This window comes from Sinocyclocheilus anshuiensis, unplaced genomic scaffold (genome assembly GCF_001515605.1).
Source record: "Sinocyclocheilus anshuiensis isolate Anshui unplaced genomic scaffold, SAMN03320099.WGS_v1.1 scaffold1393, whole genome shotgun sequence".
Taxonomy (NCBI): Eukaryota; Metazoa; Chordata; class Actinopteri; order Cypriniformes; family Cyprinidae; genus Sinocyclocheilus; species Sinocyclocheilus anshuiensis.
In genome coordinates, this window is record NW_015548343.1 from 122,982 (window position 1) to 142,987 (window position 20,006).

Sequence of the window (20,006 nt, forward strand, 5' to 3'; positions counted from 1 at the left end):
GCCCGCCTCTGCTCACTCTAACCCTCCGGCCGTTCCTCACGCTAGCCCCCGGCCTCTGCTCACTGTAGGCCGCCGTGTGTGACGCTGTTTCATTGTGAAAGCGAAACTACTTCGACGCGTTTCAGAAAGGCGGGGCATAGAGGAGAAACAATAATGTACAGTATGTGGAAAATAATGTGTTTTTTGAACCTTAAACCGCATAAACACATTTCATTACACCAAATACACCAAATACTGTTCTTTTTAGCAGCATCATATGACCCCTTTAATGCATCCTTGTTGAATAAAAGTACTGAATGGTAGTATAACTAGTTTCCCTGTACATTTAAAAAGACTGCCCTGTTATGGCAAATTGCTTGTGATGTTCCTCATTTCTAAGTCACTTTGGATAAAAGCGAGTGCTAGATGAATAAATGTCAAATCTAAATAAAATAAATAAAGTTTGACTGCAGTACATTAAACGAGAGATATCAATACCATGCTCGCCCTGCAAGCACAAATCCAGTTGAAGACATAGTATCCTGTGAAAGTAGTAATGCCCGCTGAATGTTTTGTCCTTTCAGTGACATAGCACCAAGGAGGAAAGTCAATCTTTACACCCTCCTTCGAAAAGTGACAGCCAACAAAATAATTAACTCCCCTGTTGTGATCCATCATGCCACCCATATCAGTCAATTACTTGTGAGCACATCTGTTTTCCCCCACTGCTTAAAAGAACATCTTGATTCATTGGGACATAACACCTTTGTGGTCTGATTTAGGGCCAGGATTAAATTCATTTGCCACGTTGGCTACTACTAAAACACTTCATTATACAGTTTATGCCTATGAATTAGTGTTGTCTTTCACTATGGTCGTCATTCACTCACCCAGTTTTAAGGTTGTCGATGGCCTCTTCCACGCCTCTCTGATTGTTCCGCACCATGTACTGATGCATGTTGGGGTAATTGCTCCGTATATTCTCCTCTGTACTCCCATTTGGGACAGTGCCGAAGCGTAAGGGAGGATACTGCTCTGTGGGATGCTGAAACTGAACACAACATTAGGAGATCCTTCATCAACTGCTCCACACAAACAAATGTCTGTTTCAAATGCAAATGAGACCTATTTAAAAAAATATGTATAGTGTGTATCCATATCACTGCAGTGTCAGTTATTGTTGCACAACCACAATTTCAGCCTATACAAAATTTCGCTACAGCTCAGTTTAGTTCACATCATGTCTAGTAAATAGGGATACACTGACTTTAAAATTGTGACCGATACCAATAAGCCAATATTTATTTTCATTTTACTTCTGATAACCATGTTACTGTTAACTAAAACTGCCAAAAAATTTCATCAGTAATTGAAATAAAGCTGAAATAAAATGCAAGATGACAACATAAACTTAAACAAAAATAAGAAATGTTGCCTGTTAGCTAAACTAAACTATAGTATAAAGTATACAAGTATAAAAGAATACTAAAATCTGTTCTTAATGTGCAAAATGAATAATGAATAAATGCATAAACATTTTTCTTCAGTTCTTGCTACAAGAAAAATAGCTCTGAAAGGGTCCTGTTTTACTATAATCTATGAATATCCCTTTAAGTTAGTGATAAATGGTCACCCAAGCCATAAAATAGACAGAAACAATTCAATATACAATAGTGGTTGATAATTATACATGATAAATAATTATACAGTTATAAATTACAACAAAAATGCCTTAATATAACAATTATTTTATTTGCAAATAAAGATCACGCAAATATAAAACAATCATATTTATTACATAATGTTTCCACGCAAGTACGACCTCCATAAACTCAGCTCAATGTAATAGCTAAAAAAAAAGGGAAATTTGTTACAAAATAAAATCACTTTTATCATTGTCTACCTTCTTATCACTGAGGCCAGACACAGTGTCGATGTACTCTTCTTGGATCATGAAAGCAGCCAGGTTTGCAGTGTAGCTGGCCAGGAAGATGACAGCAAAGAAAGCCCAGACCAGCACCATTATCTTACTGGTGGTGCCTCTTGGGTTTTCCACCGGAACAGAGTTATTAAACACCAGAGCCCACAGCAGCCAAATAGACTTCCCTATGGTGAACTTTGAACCTCCTGTCTCTGAGGGAAGAATAACACAGGAAGGCCAAGTGAGACATGTCTAATTATGACATAGACGATGATAACAGCAAGTGTAAAGGTAGACAACAAAAAGATACATGAGAAAAGGAGGAACACAGCTCGAGGTGAACTGTGGAACATGCTTACAATGATAATAACAATCTGTAAACATGTCCTTCATTGCTGATTTAATTCATGAAAGTGCCCAGAGGAAAAGCTTGAATTTATAAACAACATACTCTTCCCACTCTGTAAGCTTCGGTTATATCCAACAGGGCTTAAGAATTCGAATATGAAGACGGTCACAGCTACCACAGACAGGCACATGACGAACATCATCACCCACACAGCTGGGCTGTACGGCTCTATAATGGTGGAAAAAAATATAAAAATGAATGGATGTCAATTCAAACAATTTAAAGTGGTCATGACATATTTTTTTCCCTGGGCTCCATTTATAATATAATAAATTTTTTTGAGCCAATAAGTCTATAGTTTAGATTTTACTGAGTATTGCCCACACTATTAAACAGCCAATTTATCAGCCTCTTTGCAAAGCCTGACTTAAACAGCAAAATCTGTGCAAAAAGGTGCCATACAAACTGTTAAAATCAGATTTGAAATTATCAGGGACCTTATTAAAATACATTTCAGTAATTTTTTTTAATGTTGGGATTCATCAATGGCATTTACAGAGCAGTAGGTGCTACACGCAGTCAGGAACATCACACGGTTTGACAAACTTTCTCACATTTTATCATTCTTCTTGTTTAGGAAGAACTGCGTATTCTATTTTCTTATTATATCATGCAAGCTTCTGATATCCCAATACATGTCACTGCAGGCAAAAAAAAAAAAAAGGCTCCTTATAAGAAACAAAAATAGGCACCAAATTATTTTTTTTAAGTGCCACAGAATAAATGTTTTTTTATTTTTTTTAAACACATTAACATTTCAGTCATACTGTCATATATTTATGTCTCCCCTCCTTTTACAGCATCAGCATTTTAATCCATCTTGTAGATGTCCTGGGAACTAAGGTTCACTTAAAGTGGGAACTAAACATCATTTCCAACTTGATAACTATATACAGTCAGAAAGAATTGTTTATTACACAGAATCTGTGCCAATATCACAGACCATAACTATGTCAGCATCACTTGGCCATTGAGTGTAGTTTGGGCTCCTCCTCAATGCATCCTATAAATGTTGTCATATGTCCTGCACACATCCAGTCTGTTTTTCTTCATTAGTAACATGCAATTATATAAGAGGTGTTGAATTTTATCTTTAGCTCCTTGCATTCTTTCTTATCATGTAGACAACAGATTAAGTAAAACATGAAAATGTAATACAGCACATATATTTAGCAAAATTCTCTTCAATTGTTTTTTTACTCTAGATGACTAATGAGCTTATGGACGCCGAATAGTTATTCTGTGGTAAATGATTGTTACGTGGCATTGTTTACAAGCTTTACACATTTTCTGCAGTTTGAAACATTGAAAGAGCGATTACATGAGACATTTCAGATATTTTGATGTCCATTCATGTTTATTTCATACTATAGTAGTAAAGAGAAAGATATGATGGGTTCAACCCGCTTGAACTGAGGCGCTAAAGTGATCGCTCATGCTACATTTCTGAGTGCCAAAACGGTATTTATTTGTTTGAATTTTGTTATGAATTTAGTAGAATTTTAAAGCTGATACTTTGTTTATTAAAAGGTAACAAAGACTATTGCGATTATTGGATGGCAAGTGCGCTACAAATAATATGAAGTTCATGCATTAACAGAACACAGCATTTAGACTAAAGATCTTGATAACAAGAAACCATATTAGTAACACAAATATAAATGAGAATTGTTAACGACATTGTTAATGTCCAGACAGCTGACAGCTTTGCATGTTGTTATTTGTTCAAGTTGTGCACGAAATAGACCCCGGTTTTCTCCACTTTTACTTCACACGTCTCCATAATTTTTGATCTCTCTCATGCTGCCACAACTGGAGCTGCTTTTAGCAGGGGTGCATAACAAAAGATGTGATCACAGAACAAGCAGGAAAAAAGGCATTACATGCAAATTTTTTAGTCATGTAAATTTTAAAAAATATCACTCACAAACTAATATTTTTGGTCGCAAATGCGACCATTTTAGTCGCAGTCTGGAACCCTGCACTGACATGCAAAAAAATGGGGGAGGAAGTTCGGTATGTTTTTATAAAAAAATAATAAGAAGAAAAATAAGAACAATTTTATGATGACAAGACCATCTTAACAATAAAAAAAAGTTAATTGTTAGGGAGAGGCCAAGTTGGATTGCTAATTACAAGATTATAAAGATCCTTAAACCATTACCATTTGGCAGTGTGCATAAAAAGTCAAAAGATAATCAGCAAAAAATGTTGCAAATACAACATTTAACATAAACATGATATATAACACTAAATCTGAAGAAATATGAAGCCTGTAGCTCAACTGGTACAGCATAGTGCTGGCAAAATCAAGGTCAAGGGCTTGATTCCCAAGGAAAGGTTCATACAGATAAATTGTTTTACTTTGGATAAGCGTCTGCCAAATGCCTAAAAGTAAAAATAAAGTCCTCCCTCCTATTCCCTTACCGAGGAAAGCAGATGGTGACACAGTGCCATTGCTACGAGAGACCATGACACTGATGCCAGTCTCCACAAACGGAACAGAGAACTCTACAACCTCTGACCTCTCTTCATTAATAGTCAAGGAGCCGATCGCCATGTCAGCCCGCTTGGACACCACCTGGTGGGGAAAGAGGTTAATAACAATACGTACAGAGAAAGTGTATTTAAGAAGTTTATCAAAGTAGTAACTAACCTTTATGGACTACTTAGTCTGAATGTTAAATTCAGTTAAATCTGAATGTTGCTTAGTTCACACATTTAAAACAAAAAGTTTTAGTTTTGTTAATTTATATTCAAAAACATTAGCTTGTATATTATGGCCTGGTGCTTTATTGGTGTCACAGTTCGAGACAAAAAAAACCTGCTGCACCTGAATTCAGTCAACTTTGTGATAATAAAATCAAGGTGAACAAATAGTCGAGAGATAAAATGAGGACCTGACCTCCCCGACCATTCCATTCCACTCTCCATTTATGTTCTTTCCATGCCTGCCATTGGTCACCAGATAGAGGTCATAGCTGAAGCCCACTATTTTAGCCAGGCGCTTGAGAACATCAATACAGAAGCCTTTGCAGCAGTGCTTCATGGACTGAATGCCCTCAACAACCATGCTGTAATTGAAAAGAAGAAGAGAAAGACATAGAAAAGGAAAAAGAAACAGAAAGGGGACAGTGACACAAAAGAAAGAAATAATGTAGAGAAACCAAGTAAAAGAAACTAAATGAACATCCCTGCTTAGAATTCAGTGCTTTGTCACCTAAGGCTAACACACATAATCTGAGGTCTATCAGCATAAAGTATAAGTGTCACGGTGTGCCTACTGTGAGGAGTGAGGAACAAGGAGCGAGGAACGAGGAGAATCATGATTAACAGTCTTTATTTTATATCTAGGGAAACACACGTAGGACACGGGATCGATGTTCAAGACAGCACACCAAACACTAGGAAACACAGGGTTTAAGTAATAAGACACACCTGGGATCAATAGAACTAAACAGGGAACACCTGGAACAAATGATCATAATAAGTACAGGAACGGGAAGGACCAAATAAGGGCATAAACATAACATGGAGTACGTGGGGGAGGAAAACACAACACAAGACAGGAACAGAGTCTGACATTACTCCCCCCTCCCGGAAGGTGGGGGCTCTGGAGGCCTCTCAGGACAGGCTTACAGGGACAAACGGCCTCCAGGGCGGTAACCGCTCCGGGACCCATGGCGGATCAGGCAGACTAGGGAGCCATGGTGGAACAGGCTGTTAGGGGCACCATGGTGGATCAGGCAGACTAGGAAGCCATGGCGGAGCAGGCAGACTAGGAAGCCATGGCGGGGCAGGCAGTTCAGGAGGCCATGGCGGAACAGGGAGCTCGGGGAGCCATGGCGAAGCAGACAGTTCAGGAGGCCATGGCGAAGTAGGGAGTTCAGGAGGCCATGGCGGAGTAGACAGTTCAGGAGGCCTGGCCTCGGCACTCGGGGGCTGGAACCCTCTCTGGGCTAAACTCGGGGACTGGGACCCTCTCTAGGATAAACTTGGGGACTGGAGCCCTCCGTGGGCTAAACTCAGAAACAGGAGCCCTCTTTGGGCTGGATTCGGGGGCTGGAGCTCACACTGGAGCGAGCTCTGGGGCTGGAGCCGACACTGGAGCGAGCTCTGGGGCTAGGATGAGGGCGGAGAACAGACTTTTTCTCCTCATCCTCCTCCTTTAGTTAAGGGTGAACCATGCGGCCGGTGTGCTTGACATCGGCACGGCCAGCACGCTTGACATCGGAACGGCCGGCGTACTTGACATCGGAACGGCCGGTGGGCTAGACTTCGGAGTGGCCGGTGGGCTTGAAATCGGCGCGGCCGGTGGTCTTGTCTGCTGAGAGGCCGGCAGGCTGGTTCTGGAGGATCCCTTCCCTCCAGCTTAGTCCCGTGGTGTCTGGGAGGTCCACGGGGCGATGGTAATTGGCCCCGTGCCAGAACAAAGAGTTGACGTGGCATCATCTGATGCCGTTGCCGCAGCGAGCCCGCAGACCTCCCTGGCATACTCGATGGAGGGGAGATCTCTACGGGCTAGCGTAATGAAGCATGCCGCGATCTCCATAATCACGGGGGGAGCAAAGGAATACAAAAAACTTTCAAAAACCGAAAACAAAAATGGGGAGAAGAGGCGCCGCTTACTTTTTAGGTGCTGTCTTCTGTCACGGTGTGCCTACTGTGAGGAGCGAGGAACAAGGAGCGAGGAACGAGGAGAACGCAGGAGAATCATGACCAATAGTTTTTATTTTACATCTAGGGAAACACACGTAGAACACGGGATCGACGTTCAAAACAGCACACCAGACACTAGGAAACATAGGGTTTAAGTAATAAGGGAACTAGTGGGACACACCTGGGATCAATAGAACTAAACGGGGAACACCTGGAACAAATGATCATAATAAGCCAAAGGACCAAATAAGGGCATGAACATAACATGGAGCACGAGGGGGAGGAAAACACAACACAAGACAGGAACAGAGTCTGACAATATTCTTTAAAGGAAATGGTCTGCTGTTTTAAAAACAAGCACTACTCAATAGAAACTGGAGCAGTGATCAAACAGGAAAATGTAATTATTTAGCTTAAGATTGAATGCCATATAGCACCCAAAAATATAACAGATTTTTATTTTCGTATTAATTTTGCCTAACTGAAGTGACTGCACCACAGCAATAATTACTGTAAAATATACACTGGTGGCCAAAAAGTAGTCATTACTATATCTAGTAGCAGTGTTTATTATTTATTTTTAAAAAATCCACAATTTGAAATAAGTAATATAGATATTCTTTTTCTTTTTTTTTTTGCTTTCTGGTAATGGGAATCTGTGGTGTAGATGTGCTTAATTATAATGAAAATGTCATGTAATTTTTTTTATGCAAAATGTTGGTTGGTTAAACAAAATCATAATGTATCTAATTTAATAAAACTAATTTCCATTATCTTTCTTTTGATTTTGGGGTGAAATATGACCTGGGCATGTTCTTGTTTTTGTGACATTCACCCAGGCACTGTATGCTAGACCAGGAAGAATTTTGAGAAATTCTGCATTTAAATAAAGTAAATGAAGTAAAGTGCTCTAACACAGAACTATCATTGATCAACCTCTTCCATTTCTACGTGCATTTCTAATTTATTTAAATTCCATCAGTTCTAGTGACAGGATAGGGAATGAATGCCCCTGGGGTAATGTGAATGTAATTTGCAACATCTGCATATTCACTGACACATTTGCCAAAGTGATAACCCCAAAGGTTGAACATTTCCATTCTAAAAATCCACAGACTGAACCTTGACCTGTTGTTGAGTCGCAGACGGCATTGCACAGAGTCTCTGATGCAGGAGCCTGTTCCAGGATCAGCAGGCTCCACGATGACGAACGGCCTCTCCTCCAGAGTAACCACACGCAAGTGTTGGGAGTCATCCAGAGGTTTGAGGAATGAGCCGTAACGGGACCAGGGAGGGTAATGCAGACGCAGCACTCCATTTTCCCACCAACCTACCTACAACAGTAAGAAGATGCCATTAAAATGACACAAAAACCTTTCTGAGACTTCAGACAGATGCCGAATATTTCATAATGGTACATTAAATATGATTGGTGTTGGCATCTGACATTTTCAAGACAGTTTGTGGATGTAGTGCCAACTTTATTAAGTAAGAAACTGAAGCTGAAGCACATATAAAATGTCTGTCTTCCCAAGTGACAGCTATTTTATCTTTCAACAAGTCACGTAAACCCAAACCTTTCAAAGCTACTGACAAACTGACAAAAAGTGCATGAATACCAAAAACGTTCCTGCAAACATCTATTATTTCTTATGGCTTATTGACATTTGCCAGGAAAATGCTGTATGCGCAATCATTTGCAATTGCCACTCAACTGCATTCAAGTGCACTGCCCCGTAAACAATTTCCCTTTCGAGAGTAATTTAAAATAGCAGACAAGTTATTGGAAAATCAGGAACGTTGTGAATTATACAATAAAACACAAATAAGCATGTAAAAACATAAGGTATGAATTGCAGACTACTCATTTTTACCATGAATTTAGAATTTTTAATGGAGGGAGAGAGAGATTGCAAACTCTCAGTGTACAGTAGGTTGATCATTTTGCTGCATTATATCACAAGTATATGTACTAAAAGTACTGAATATGAAAATCAAGCTTAGTTACAATGATAACACAGTTTATACATTATAATACAATTTGAAGAATTGTGTCAATGCAGCTTTCAGGCTTTGCACAAAATGTATTGTAATGTAATGTGAATGTGCATATATTTATTATTTGATGCACTTCAGTCCCTTCTGTGTGACACACAGTTCATTTCAAATGCATTCTTCACATTTCATTTATATTGCATTTAAATGGCAAGGCAAAATGCGAACTCACTTGGGAGCTGCATTTAAAACAGTTCAATGATAACCATGAATATCTAAACACATTTAAGCATACTAATGGCTTCACCCCTACCTCCTCCCATCCTCTTCCTGCAGTGTAGGAGATAACATCCAGGAGCGGATTTGCCAGATAACCGTCATTATTAAAGGAATAGTCCCGTCCAGATAGAGTTATGTTACTGAAGAACCTGCAGGAGGAGAAGAGGAAAAAAAGAGCAGGGTGATAAAGGAGGAGTCTGAGTGAAAGTGATAAAGAGAAGGAGAGAGAGCAGTAAGAGATAAAAAGTGATAGATGGGAGTTCCATTAGTCACCTCTCCACTTGGGGTGGTGTGTGTGATTTGTGCTGAATGCTTAAGGGATTCTTAAGCAAACCTTCTCTGCTGAACATTAAACAGAAATGACAACACTGAATCTCAATGAACATAAAAAAGAACGACCGAAAACTCAAGGTATAACTGCCTAACCAAATGAATGAATCAATGAATTAATTCAGAAGAAAATAGACAGAGTGGAAGGATTAAAAAAACAAATGGAGAACGTAAAGCTAAATGTATGAATGAACAAGCTATATTTTGAATGAAATCTGAAAAATGATTGAATAGCTAGGGTGAATGTATACTGTATTTGTGAAAGGAAGAAAGGGCTGATGGATGCATAGATGAATTTAAAAAATGAAGGGTGCTGAAAGATGTATAAATTAGGAAACGAATAAGTAGAGAGAAAAATATGGATGAACAGACAGATAAAATATGAACGAGAGTAAAAAGGATCAACTTAACGAATAAATGAACAAATAAGAAAGAAAAATGGGATGGATGAATGGATAAAAAAATTAATAGTTTAAAGGGTAAGAATGATGGATGAATGAATGAAATAGAGGAAAAATGTATGGACATTAAACAGAAATGACAACATAGAATCTCAATGAACGTAAAAACAGAATGACTCAAAGTATAAATGAATGAATCAATTAATTAATACAGATGAAAATTGAGAGTATGGAAGGATTTAAAAAAAGACAAAAAAAGCTGAATGAATGAGTAACAAACAAGCAAAATTTTGAATGAATTAAAAAAATGGATGAATGAATGAACAAATAAATGAATGAAAGGCAAATTTATTTGTGAATGGATCAATAATATATTAATTTTATTTATATAAATTAGAAAAGAAATAGGGATACTTTTGGAAGAAAGGGTAAATTCATAGATGAATAAAAAATAAATGGTACTGAAAGATAACCTTCATGAATGTGTGGAATTAGGGAATGTAGAAAAAGAGAAAAAGATGGATGAATGGACAGATAAAATAAAAAACGTAAGAAAGGATCAACCATCAATAAATGAACAAATAAGAAAGAAAAATGGGATGAATGAATGATAAAAAATGAAGAATTGTTTAAAGGGTAAAAATGAATGAATGAATGAATGAATGAAAAAATAGAGTGAAAAAAGTGGATAAACTGTATTCATGGAATAAATTATGGGGAAAAAATTAATTCAGAATAAACTGATGAAATTTGTATTTATTCATGTTTTCACTTATTATGAAAAAAAAATTGTGATGGATGGATGAAAAAAAGCAAGGGTAAAGAAAAGGATAACCTTCACAGAGGAATGAATCAATGCGCCTATGAACGAGGAACTGGGTGGATGGAGGATGAATGACATGCCCTAAAGCACTGCTGCCACGGCTCCGATTGTGCTTTTATCACACTTCCAGATCGGCGGCAGGACACGGCAGTCATCTCGCCAGTGGCTTGTTTTCAATATTCAGTGTCTGGAGCTCTTAGGATGCTGCCGAGATGCTCTTGTTAGTCGCCATGACAACTAGGACCACGAGAGTAGCACTGAAACTCTGGAACAGACGTGAAATGTGAACATCACAACAGAGTATCTTTCTCCCCTGAGCGTGTGGAAGCTGCTCCTCTGGTTGGGCATTTGTTAGCAGTTTTCTTTTCATTGGTGATGCGGTAATGGCCAGAGAAAAAGACTCTTTCAATCAGCTCGTTTTAAATTTTTTTATTTTAGCCCGTCATTGCACGGGGCACTCGGCTTGTTTTTATGAGACATGTCTCATAAGTCTTTCCACTTCTGTCTTTGGGAGAAATTGTACTTGATATCTGATCCATAATTTATGTCAGGCTCTATATAAGAGATTATGTTCATTTCAAAAGCGACGGTTGCAATGACAGCTACAGCGGGCTTCTGGTTTAATGCCCCGTTTAATAGATTGTGAGCAGTATTGCTTAGCCAAACTTCATTCCTCCATCTTGAAATGGCACACTAAACACTTTTAGAAATACAAAATGGAGATTATAAACAACGCTGTTTATTTTTCATGCCACATTTTTTCATGCATACTCACAAGGGAATCATACTCGAGTTTACAAATCACTCTCAAACTTCTTTGATCCGTCACACGCGATATCTGCTACAGATCGGCAATTCAAGAAAATGCTCAATTCGGCGTAATTCATTTATCTCGCACTCATTTCGAGAGTGCAATGGAGAGCGTGACAATCTTAACAACCTCAAGTCGGTGATGCCACACTTTCCTCGTTCCCTTGCTCTAGACCCCTGCAAGGTTGTCATAGCAACACAGCCATTGACATTACATGTGTTCTGCTAATGCCTTACATTGTGGGGTGAACAAACAACCTAAAGCACAGCACGTGGCGGAATACAGATGTCACTTGTGTCATCACAATGAAGATGAGAAAGAGAGAGGAAGGAAAAAGGGAGCGTGAGTCTGACACAAAATGGAAATGTAGCAGTGATGTACTGTCACACGGAATGTGAAATGCAAAAGCCTGGAGACACAAGGAAGAGGAAGTGTGTGGCACACACACCAGGACAGGATAAGGAGAGATGCGGATTGTTTGAACATCAGAGCGGTGTTTAAACATCAGAAACATTTGAGGGGTTTTAATGTGTCCATTAAAGCGGCATTAGTATGGTGATGAGCAGAGGCACTGCCCTCTGCATCTGTGTGTATGTGTGTTTGAAAGAGGGAGTATCTCAAAGCAATATGGCTGCATACACTCACAATATGGTTTCTCTATGATCGAAAGTCATAAAGAGAGAGAGGATCTAGAATCTAGTGAGATTTAGAGATTTAGAACCCCATTTTTTGGGTTCACATACAGGTTCAAAAGTTAATTGAAATGGTTAAAAATGCTGTCTCTGTAAGAATGTTCGCGCTCACCCATGATGCCCAAAAAAGTAAGTAGGAACATTCAAATATGCCTACTAAATTCCAAAAGTGCTGTCGGAAGGAATGTTCGAGCTCACCTGTGATACCCAAAAATGCTTTCTAGGCACATTTAACATGCCTATGATGCTCAGAAAGGGACTCTAGGGTTATCTAGACAAAAAAACATTCTAACGGGCATCAAAAGATGTAAGACGCGAATGCAACGGTCAAACACATCCATCTAGTGCATTTTTACGTGCAACAATTGAAAATCAGTGCAATGGAATGCAAAAAGGAGTTCTGTTTGAACTGTCCCTAATGATGCCTATGGACATTCAACATACCTATTCTGCCAAAAAATGCTGCTTGTTGAAAACATCTGGGTTGGAGCATTCAAATACATCCATGTTGCCCAAAAATGGTCAATGTAGGAATGTTTGAAAGCACCCATGATGTAACATTTTCATGTGCTTAATATCTAAAATAATGTGTCTAAGATCCCCAAAAATATTGGCTAAGGACAAGCAATGTGCCCAAGATGCCCAAAAATGCAGTTTGTAGTAACTGTCTAGGTTGGAGTCTTCAAACACATCATGCCCAAAAAAGCAGTAAAATGTGCCTGTGATGCCCATAAAAGGCCTGTAAGGTTATCTAAAGCTATCTTGGCAGGAACACTCTACCCAATGCCTGCTGTCTATGAATATTTGACATACTGTGCCTATGCTGCCAAAAACCACTGCTTGCTGAAATGGAATAGGTTGGTATCTTCAAATATATCTATAATTCCCAAAAATGTTCAATTTAGGAATGTTTGAAAGCACACGTGACGGAACATTTGCATGTGCCAAATGCCTAAAATGCATTTAGGAACATTTGAATGTGCCCACGATGTCCAAAAACGGTGGGATCCTTCAAATGCATCTATAGTATAGCGCCCAAATATAGAAATGTTTGAATATACCTGCAATGCAAAAAGACTAAATCCAGGTAGAAATGTTCAAAATTGCAGTCTAAGAATGTGCAGCTGCCCAAAAATATTCTTTGTAGAAACAGTCTAGGTAGGATCCTTCAAATCTATTATGTCCAAAAATGTTTTACATATGAATATTAAAACACACCCATGATGCAGTTTGAATGCAGTTACGGTGCAGTCACAAACTCAGTCTTTAAAAATGTTGAATGTACCTATGATATTAGTGTAATTTGATCCCAAAAATGGTCTAGGTATGAATATTTGAATGTATCTACAATATGATGGCCAAAAATGAAGCCTATGCAGGAAAATTCACACACATTAATAATGCTACAAAAGTAGGAATATTTGAATGCACCCATACAGGAAAGTTGCAATGTGCCTGTGACGTCCAAAAAAAATGTCTAGATAAGCAGCTCACTAGGTTTTGAAACGCAACCAGAGAGAGAGAGGAAGTTGGCGAAGTTGGCTGAAGACGTCAATACTGCTGCGACATCCTGCACAGACAGCATGAGTTAATAGGAGGAAGTGGGCGTAAGAGTGAGCGAATGAGGGATGGAGCAGACCTTGAGTGAGTGAATGAGTGAGAGTAAGATTGAGTTTGAGTGTGTGTGGGTGAAGCTGTGTGGCTGCGAGATCAGTTCCATTGGTGACAGTCTGTGTTATTTCCCCCTGCATTCGGCACACCATAACCAATTATCCTATTTACATGCAAAACGACACCACGTGCTTCTTTAGAGCCGCCCGCAGGGGCAAGACGAGAGCGGAGAGGAAAAATGAAGGGATGAGAAAGTGGGGGCCAACAAAGGGTGGGTGAAAAGAAGGGGGACAGGAAAGAATGAGTGCGAGAGAGAGTGAAGAGTATGAGATGGAATTAGATTGGGGACAGTAATGTCGACATGATGAGAGAGGAGAGTTATTATGAAAGAGTGCAAGGACTGAGAAATGCACGGGCATGAAAGAGTGGGAGGGCATGAAAAAGAGGCGAAAAGAATGACAGAAATATGAGTAGGGGGATTTGAGAGACTAAAAGAAACCAAAACAATGAGAAACGAGAGAAAATGGCCCAAAAATAGGGTGAAAAGGTTGAAAGGAGAAAGGCGATGAAGGGTGAATAACAGTGGGCAGGAGTGCAGGTGAGCATTTATCACACTCCATTAACTTAAGCAGTAACAAAAAGTTAGCAGTAGGGGGCAACAGGTCTGTTGCAATATGCTTACTCATAGCAATGCCAGCGCTCTCGTCTCATGCGCCAGCCTCTAATGACTGATTTAGGAACAGCTCTCTGCTCATCTGCTTCCATATTTAATCTGGATTATACTGTTCCCAGAGCAGATGGTCATACGGTGAGACGGTCAGACGAATCTGTATAATATACAACCGTACATGTAATCTGTGAACTAATGCCATTGATCGGACTGCTGATAGCGCTGGAATATAATGAGGACAAAGAAATATAAATCAAAGCGATATTCCATTATTTCATCATCTCAAAAGTTGATCATAGATAAATCCTATTCAAACTAGAAGCTGTATTGTAGCTTTCCATTAACCAGCTCATTATAATAATCAATTCAACTTAACACATGACCACAGGCTCAAATATCAAGCATGGGTGGTTCATATCTCAGAAAGCTTCATCAATATCAAACTAAATAAGGCAAGAGGCCGCATGAATCTCACCATACTTATGAAAAATCTTCAGGTCATATTTCTATGGGAGCCCATTTCCACCACAGAATAAAAACTAAAAAAGGGAATTGCGACTTTTAATCTTGTAATTCTGATTTATTTCTCAGAATTCTGTGTTTACATCTCACAATTCTGTGTTTTTTTTAGTATGGAAGCCTGTTTCTGCCACAGAATAAAAAAATACAAAAATAAAAATGGTGACTTTTTCTCCCACAATTATGACTTTCTTCTCGCAATTGCGAGTTTACAAGTCACAATTCTTATAGTTCACAATTCTTACAATTCTATAGTTTATATCTTGCAATTATGACTTCTTTTCTCAGAATTGAGATATAAACTCAGAATTGCAAGAAAAATATACAGTGGTGCAGTTATGAAATCAGAACCCGGAAGACTAATTTGGCGCTACTTCCTTCGAGATTTTCCTATAGGGTTTTATAATGGAATAAAGCCTGTGGTAAACATAACTTGACAATACTTTGATGTTTTGTTCTGCAACAAACTGCACACACTCACACCCCAAACTGTCTTATCTAATTATCTATTAGAAACATACGTTTTCAAAAATAAACATAACAGCTTCCAAATTTGCGTTTTCAGTATGGGTGTGTGCAGTTTACGTTGTTGAACAAAATGTCAAAGTATCATCAAGTTATGTTTACCACAGGCTTTATTTTACTCATAAATTGAAAAACTCCATTATAAAATCCCATAGGAAAATCTTGAAGGAACCAGAGGCAAATTAGACTTCTGGGTTCTGACATCATCTATTGTGAGATAAAAAGTAACAATTACCTTTATTTTTTTATTCCGTGGCGGAAATGGGCTTTCATATATTTCAAATGAAACTCAAATAAAAGAAACAGAAAATATATGTTGCTTAAAGAAAAGGTAGCCTGGTTGAAGGACCATTGAAGAGATAGTTAACATAGATAACATTTACTCACCCTCATGTCATTTCAAACCTGCACTGTAAAATCCAATAGTTTACCTTACTTAGATTAAGTAATTTTTAAGAAGATTTAATCTTCACTTAGTTGTTATACTTACTAGGTTTTATTAAATTACAGCTACTTTTACAAATAAAACAATTTACTTGCTGTTTTGAGTGACACTTACTTAAAATATTCAAGTAGCCACAAAGCAACCAATGACATTAATAAACCAGTGAGAGGCAGCAGTGCACTAATATGTTGCTAATGTGCAACATAACAACACAAGAAGAATAAAAGAAAACAAGTCTTAATAGACTTTTCACTCATTTCCTCAATGTCTGCAGTTATCTTTCACTAGTTGCATTCACTCGTTTCCCAGTCATCATGAATGTTGAATTTTCAATACAACTGAAATATTTGAGAGAACATCACATAAGCTGACTTCATATTCAATTGATGTTGATTTTCCTAAAATGTGTTTTGTTTTGTTTTTTACTCACCATTATAGTGATTAGCGTTCCCTTTGGTTGGGCAATTGGAACGTTCTTTATGTAACTATAATTATCATCCTGTTAATGCAGCAATGCAATATGAAATCAGAGTAATGTGGTTTCAAGGGAAGAAAAGTAATAAATGGGTTGCTTTAAGAAAGCAAACTATCTTCTAATTAAATCAATAATGTATTATTTATTTGTGTTTGTGTTAGTCAATTAACTAGTGATGGGAAGTTCGGTTCTTTTCCGCGAACCGGTTCTTTCGGACAGTTCGATTCAATAAACCGGTTGAAAAAACCAGTTCACCGGTTCTTTTACGCTCGACGTAATGACGTCATTTGCGATGACATAATGGCGTTAAGTCTATCGCGGGCTTAACACATTCAAATATAAAGTCAGTAATCATAACATCAGTCAATTAAAACTCATCTTCAGTTCTCTCTTCACAGCAGTTCAGTCAGTGTACTGTTTGAGTAAATAAATTACTCCGGGATATTGGTTTATTTCGACTCAGAGGGAGTGTCAGCCATGTTAAAAAAGTGAATAACTTAAGTAATTTGTGGATTAATGCTTACTGGAGACACGAACCGTTTCAAATGATTCAGTCAGATTTGGTGAACTGGTTCAACCGGTTCACTAAGAAGAACCGGTTAAATGGAACGATTCGTTCGCGAACCAGACATCACTACAATTAACTTTTGCAAAATTTATTTTTCATAAACACCTTAAGAAGCTTATAATTGGGTTTATATAATCCTTAAATAGTGTGTGGTAATATGCTAAAGTCACACACAGACTTAAACATTCAGCACGCGAATCACAACAATGGTAACAATTCAATTTCATTTATTTTTATTAATTGTAACAATAACCATTTTATTTGCTCTTTTTGTTGTGCTACTACTGACACAAGACAGCAAATAAAATTGGCAAATAAAAACAACTGTAAAACAAAGCAACTGCATAATGTATTCATGCCACAATGCACTCTGGGAGTCAGTGAGTAGCTATACTAAGTCATGAGTAAACCTAAATGAAAGGATCAAGTACCCCCTACAGTTCTTTTTTAGTTACTAGAACTCTCGTGTAAGTAAACTATACTAACTAAGCATCTGTCAGTACAACATACTATTCCTATTTCACTTTACTTAGTTTTTTCAAGGCAATCGGTTTGCATGCTTTTTTTAAGTAAGCCCAACTAATTAGATTTTACAGTGTGTATGACTTTTTTTGTCCATACAATTAAAGCTAATGGGGTCCAAATGAACATTGTCTTTGCATCATGACATTATTTTCATGACAATTTCCCTCAAATTGTCATTATCACAACGTGGCAAAAAAATGAAAAAACACTCACTCATTACCGTACTGTTAAACAAATAATGGCATATTATTTAAATTGTAAGGTCATTTAATGAGAGCCTAATGAGAATCACCATTGAAAGTAATGAGAATTACCAATAAATTAAAAAGTAAAATATCCTGATATATTGCTGTAATAAGAATGTGGAATGAAAATATGCTTATTTGTCATGAAAATAATATCACAGTGTCACAATCTTAAAGGATCTAAAAATAGGCAATATGCAAACTATAATTTCTTATTTTTTTGTTTGGATTTTGGAACTGAAATATGATCCAGACATGTTGGAGACTCACCCATCTGTTTTAAAAATTAATCAGAGAACAAAAATGTACTCTATGACTAACCTATAAAAAGCTATGCAGAATGTGCTAATGGTGTCATATTCCCCTACTCCTTAAATCCAATATGAAAAGCATGAAGATTGGATAAGAGTTTGTTCAAATGCAGTTTGCAATGATTTCAAAATAAGGAAGAAAACAATTAAATGAGAGGGAAGCAATAGAAAAAGCCTGTACAAAAACACTCGTAAAGGATCTAGATGTGATTCCGTGCTCGGTGCTAATGAATAGAGATCAATGGGAAAACCTTGAGCAACATATAGCAGCAACTCTTAAAGTGTACAGGCTGTCCGTTGACTCCCTGAAGGAATAGATGTTGCAATACTTTGAGGTAGAGAAGCAAATCCCTTTTCAGGCCAAGAATAGAGAAATTAATTTTAAAATATGGATCATTTTGGTTACACCTAGTATGCAGATGTCACATCAAACAAAATCTGATGATTGATAACGGTGTTTGTAGAGTGGGCTTGAGAGAACGCTCAATATGAAAATGAACTGGCCGGGTCAGCTAGCCTAACCTGATGGCATGTTTAAGTGATTGACTTTTGAAGGTGGTTAAAAGATTTATGATTCTCTCAGTTCATGTCTGAGTGACATGAACACTTCTGAGAGAGCTCCCCCCACCATAAAAGACAAGACAATGGTGCTGTTTGAGGCCACAGTTTTTTGGAGATTGAGTGATTTGTGAGAAGCATGACTGACAGGCAGCAAATCCCTGCAGTATGGGCTGTCAAACACAAATCAAATGCAGGTTAAGGGCGTGTGTGTGTGTGACTGAACACACGTGGCCTCATTGGGGTAATGGGTGAAAAGAGACCCAGGAAACACAACACGGGTTTTTGATACAGTCATCACAGTTGCACTGTTTGGCACTGCTCTTTGAATTTTGTGCTGCAAGAGATGAAACAGGAACTCGCTAGATTTTTTTTTTTTTTTTGCCATTCATGATGCACCCGGTTTAGGGCAATTTCCTCTAACAGTACAAGTCAGTGTAGTGTTCATACATAATTAACAGCAGTGATGCACAGCCTGAAATAAAGATTTCAGTTTGTTTTAGGAGTCTGTGGGGAGATATATTACAATAAAAATGTAATAAATATTTATTATCAAATGAATGCTTTTAAAATTTTTGAGTGGAATGAGCCAGGACTGCATTTGGGTCAGTAGTTTTATTCTTTCAAATGTAGCTGGACATTCTTCTCCCTGCTCAATCATGTGCGGATCATGGTTTAAAATAAATACTTGTTCATGATTATCTAATGACGTCATAAAATTAAAATATGTGTTTTGTGGATTCAAGTTTTAGCTTACACTGAAAATAATTTGGTGGTAAAACTGCTAGCAAATTTCACAAATAATTACAAAGAAACATCAAGTAACACATTAAAGGGGTCATATGATGCGATTTCATGTTTTCCTTTGTCTTTGGAGTGTTAAAAGCTGTTCGTGCAAAGATTAAAGTCTCAAACCCAAAGAGATATTCTTTATAAAAGTGAACGCTCAGCCACGCCTTCCTAGAACGCCTCGTTCAGACACGCCCCCACATATCTATGTCACTGTGTGGGAAGTGACGTAGAAATATGCAAAGAAAGAAGGCGTAACTTTCATTCTCGCTGTAATTTTGTTGCCGCCACCGCCATATCGTGGAGACGCTGTGTGTTTCGTTGCTAAAGCTAAATGTGACGAGTGGGGGCGGGGCCGAGAGCCGTGGGAACGGAGCGAGGCTGGTGGAGTAAGTGATAATGCACGACACCTGCACCACTCAAGTCCCACGGAGGAGCTCCGGAAGGATAAAAGGAGGAGTGACGA

The 20,006-nt window shown here is 38.1% G+C and overlaps 1 protein-coding gene across 1 annotated transcript in view; it reads right to left on the bottom strand.

The window, feature by feature from the left end:
- The window catches only part of LOC107656604 (glutamate receptor ionotropic, NMDA 2D-like), a 52,118-nt gene that overhangs the window by 13,963 nt on the left and 18,149 nt on the right, over positions 1 to 20,006 (bottom strand). Inside the window, exons 4-10 of the mRNA XM_016444499.1 lie at positions 9,277 to 9,391; positions 8,097 to 8,302; positions 5,215 to 5,383; positions 4,737 to 4,890; positions 2,352 to 2,477; positions 1,883 to 2,112; positions 870 to 1,030 (exon numbers count right to left, since the gene is read on the bottom strand). Coding sequence (XP_016299985.1) covers positions 870 to 1,030; positions 1,883 to 2,112; positions 2,352 to 2,477; positions 4,737 to 4,890; positions 5,215 to 5,383; positions 8,097 to 8,302; positions 9,277 to 9,391 — 1,161 coding nt within the window. The remainder of the gene's footprint in view (positions 1 to 869; positions 1,031 to 1,882; positions 2,113 to 2,351; positions 2,478 to 4,736; positions 4,891 to 5,214; positions 5,384 to 8,096; positions 8,303 to 9,276; positions 9,392 to 20,006) is intronic.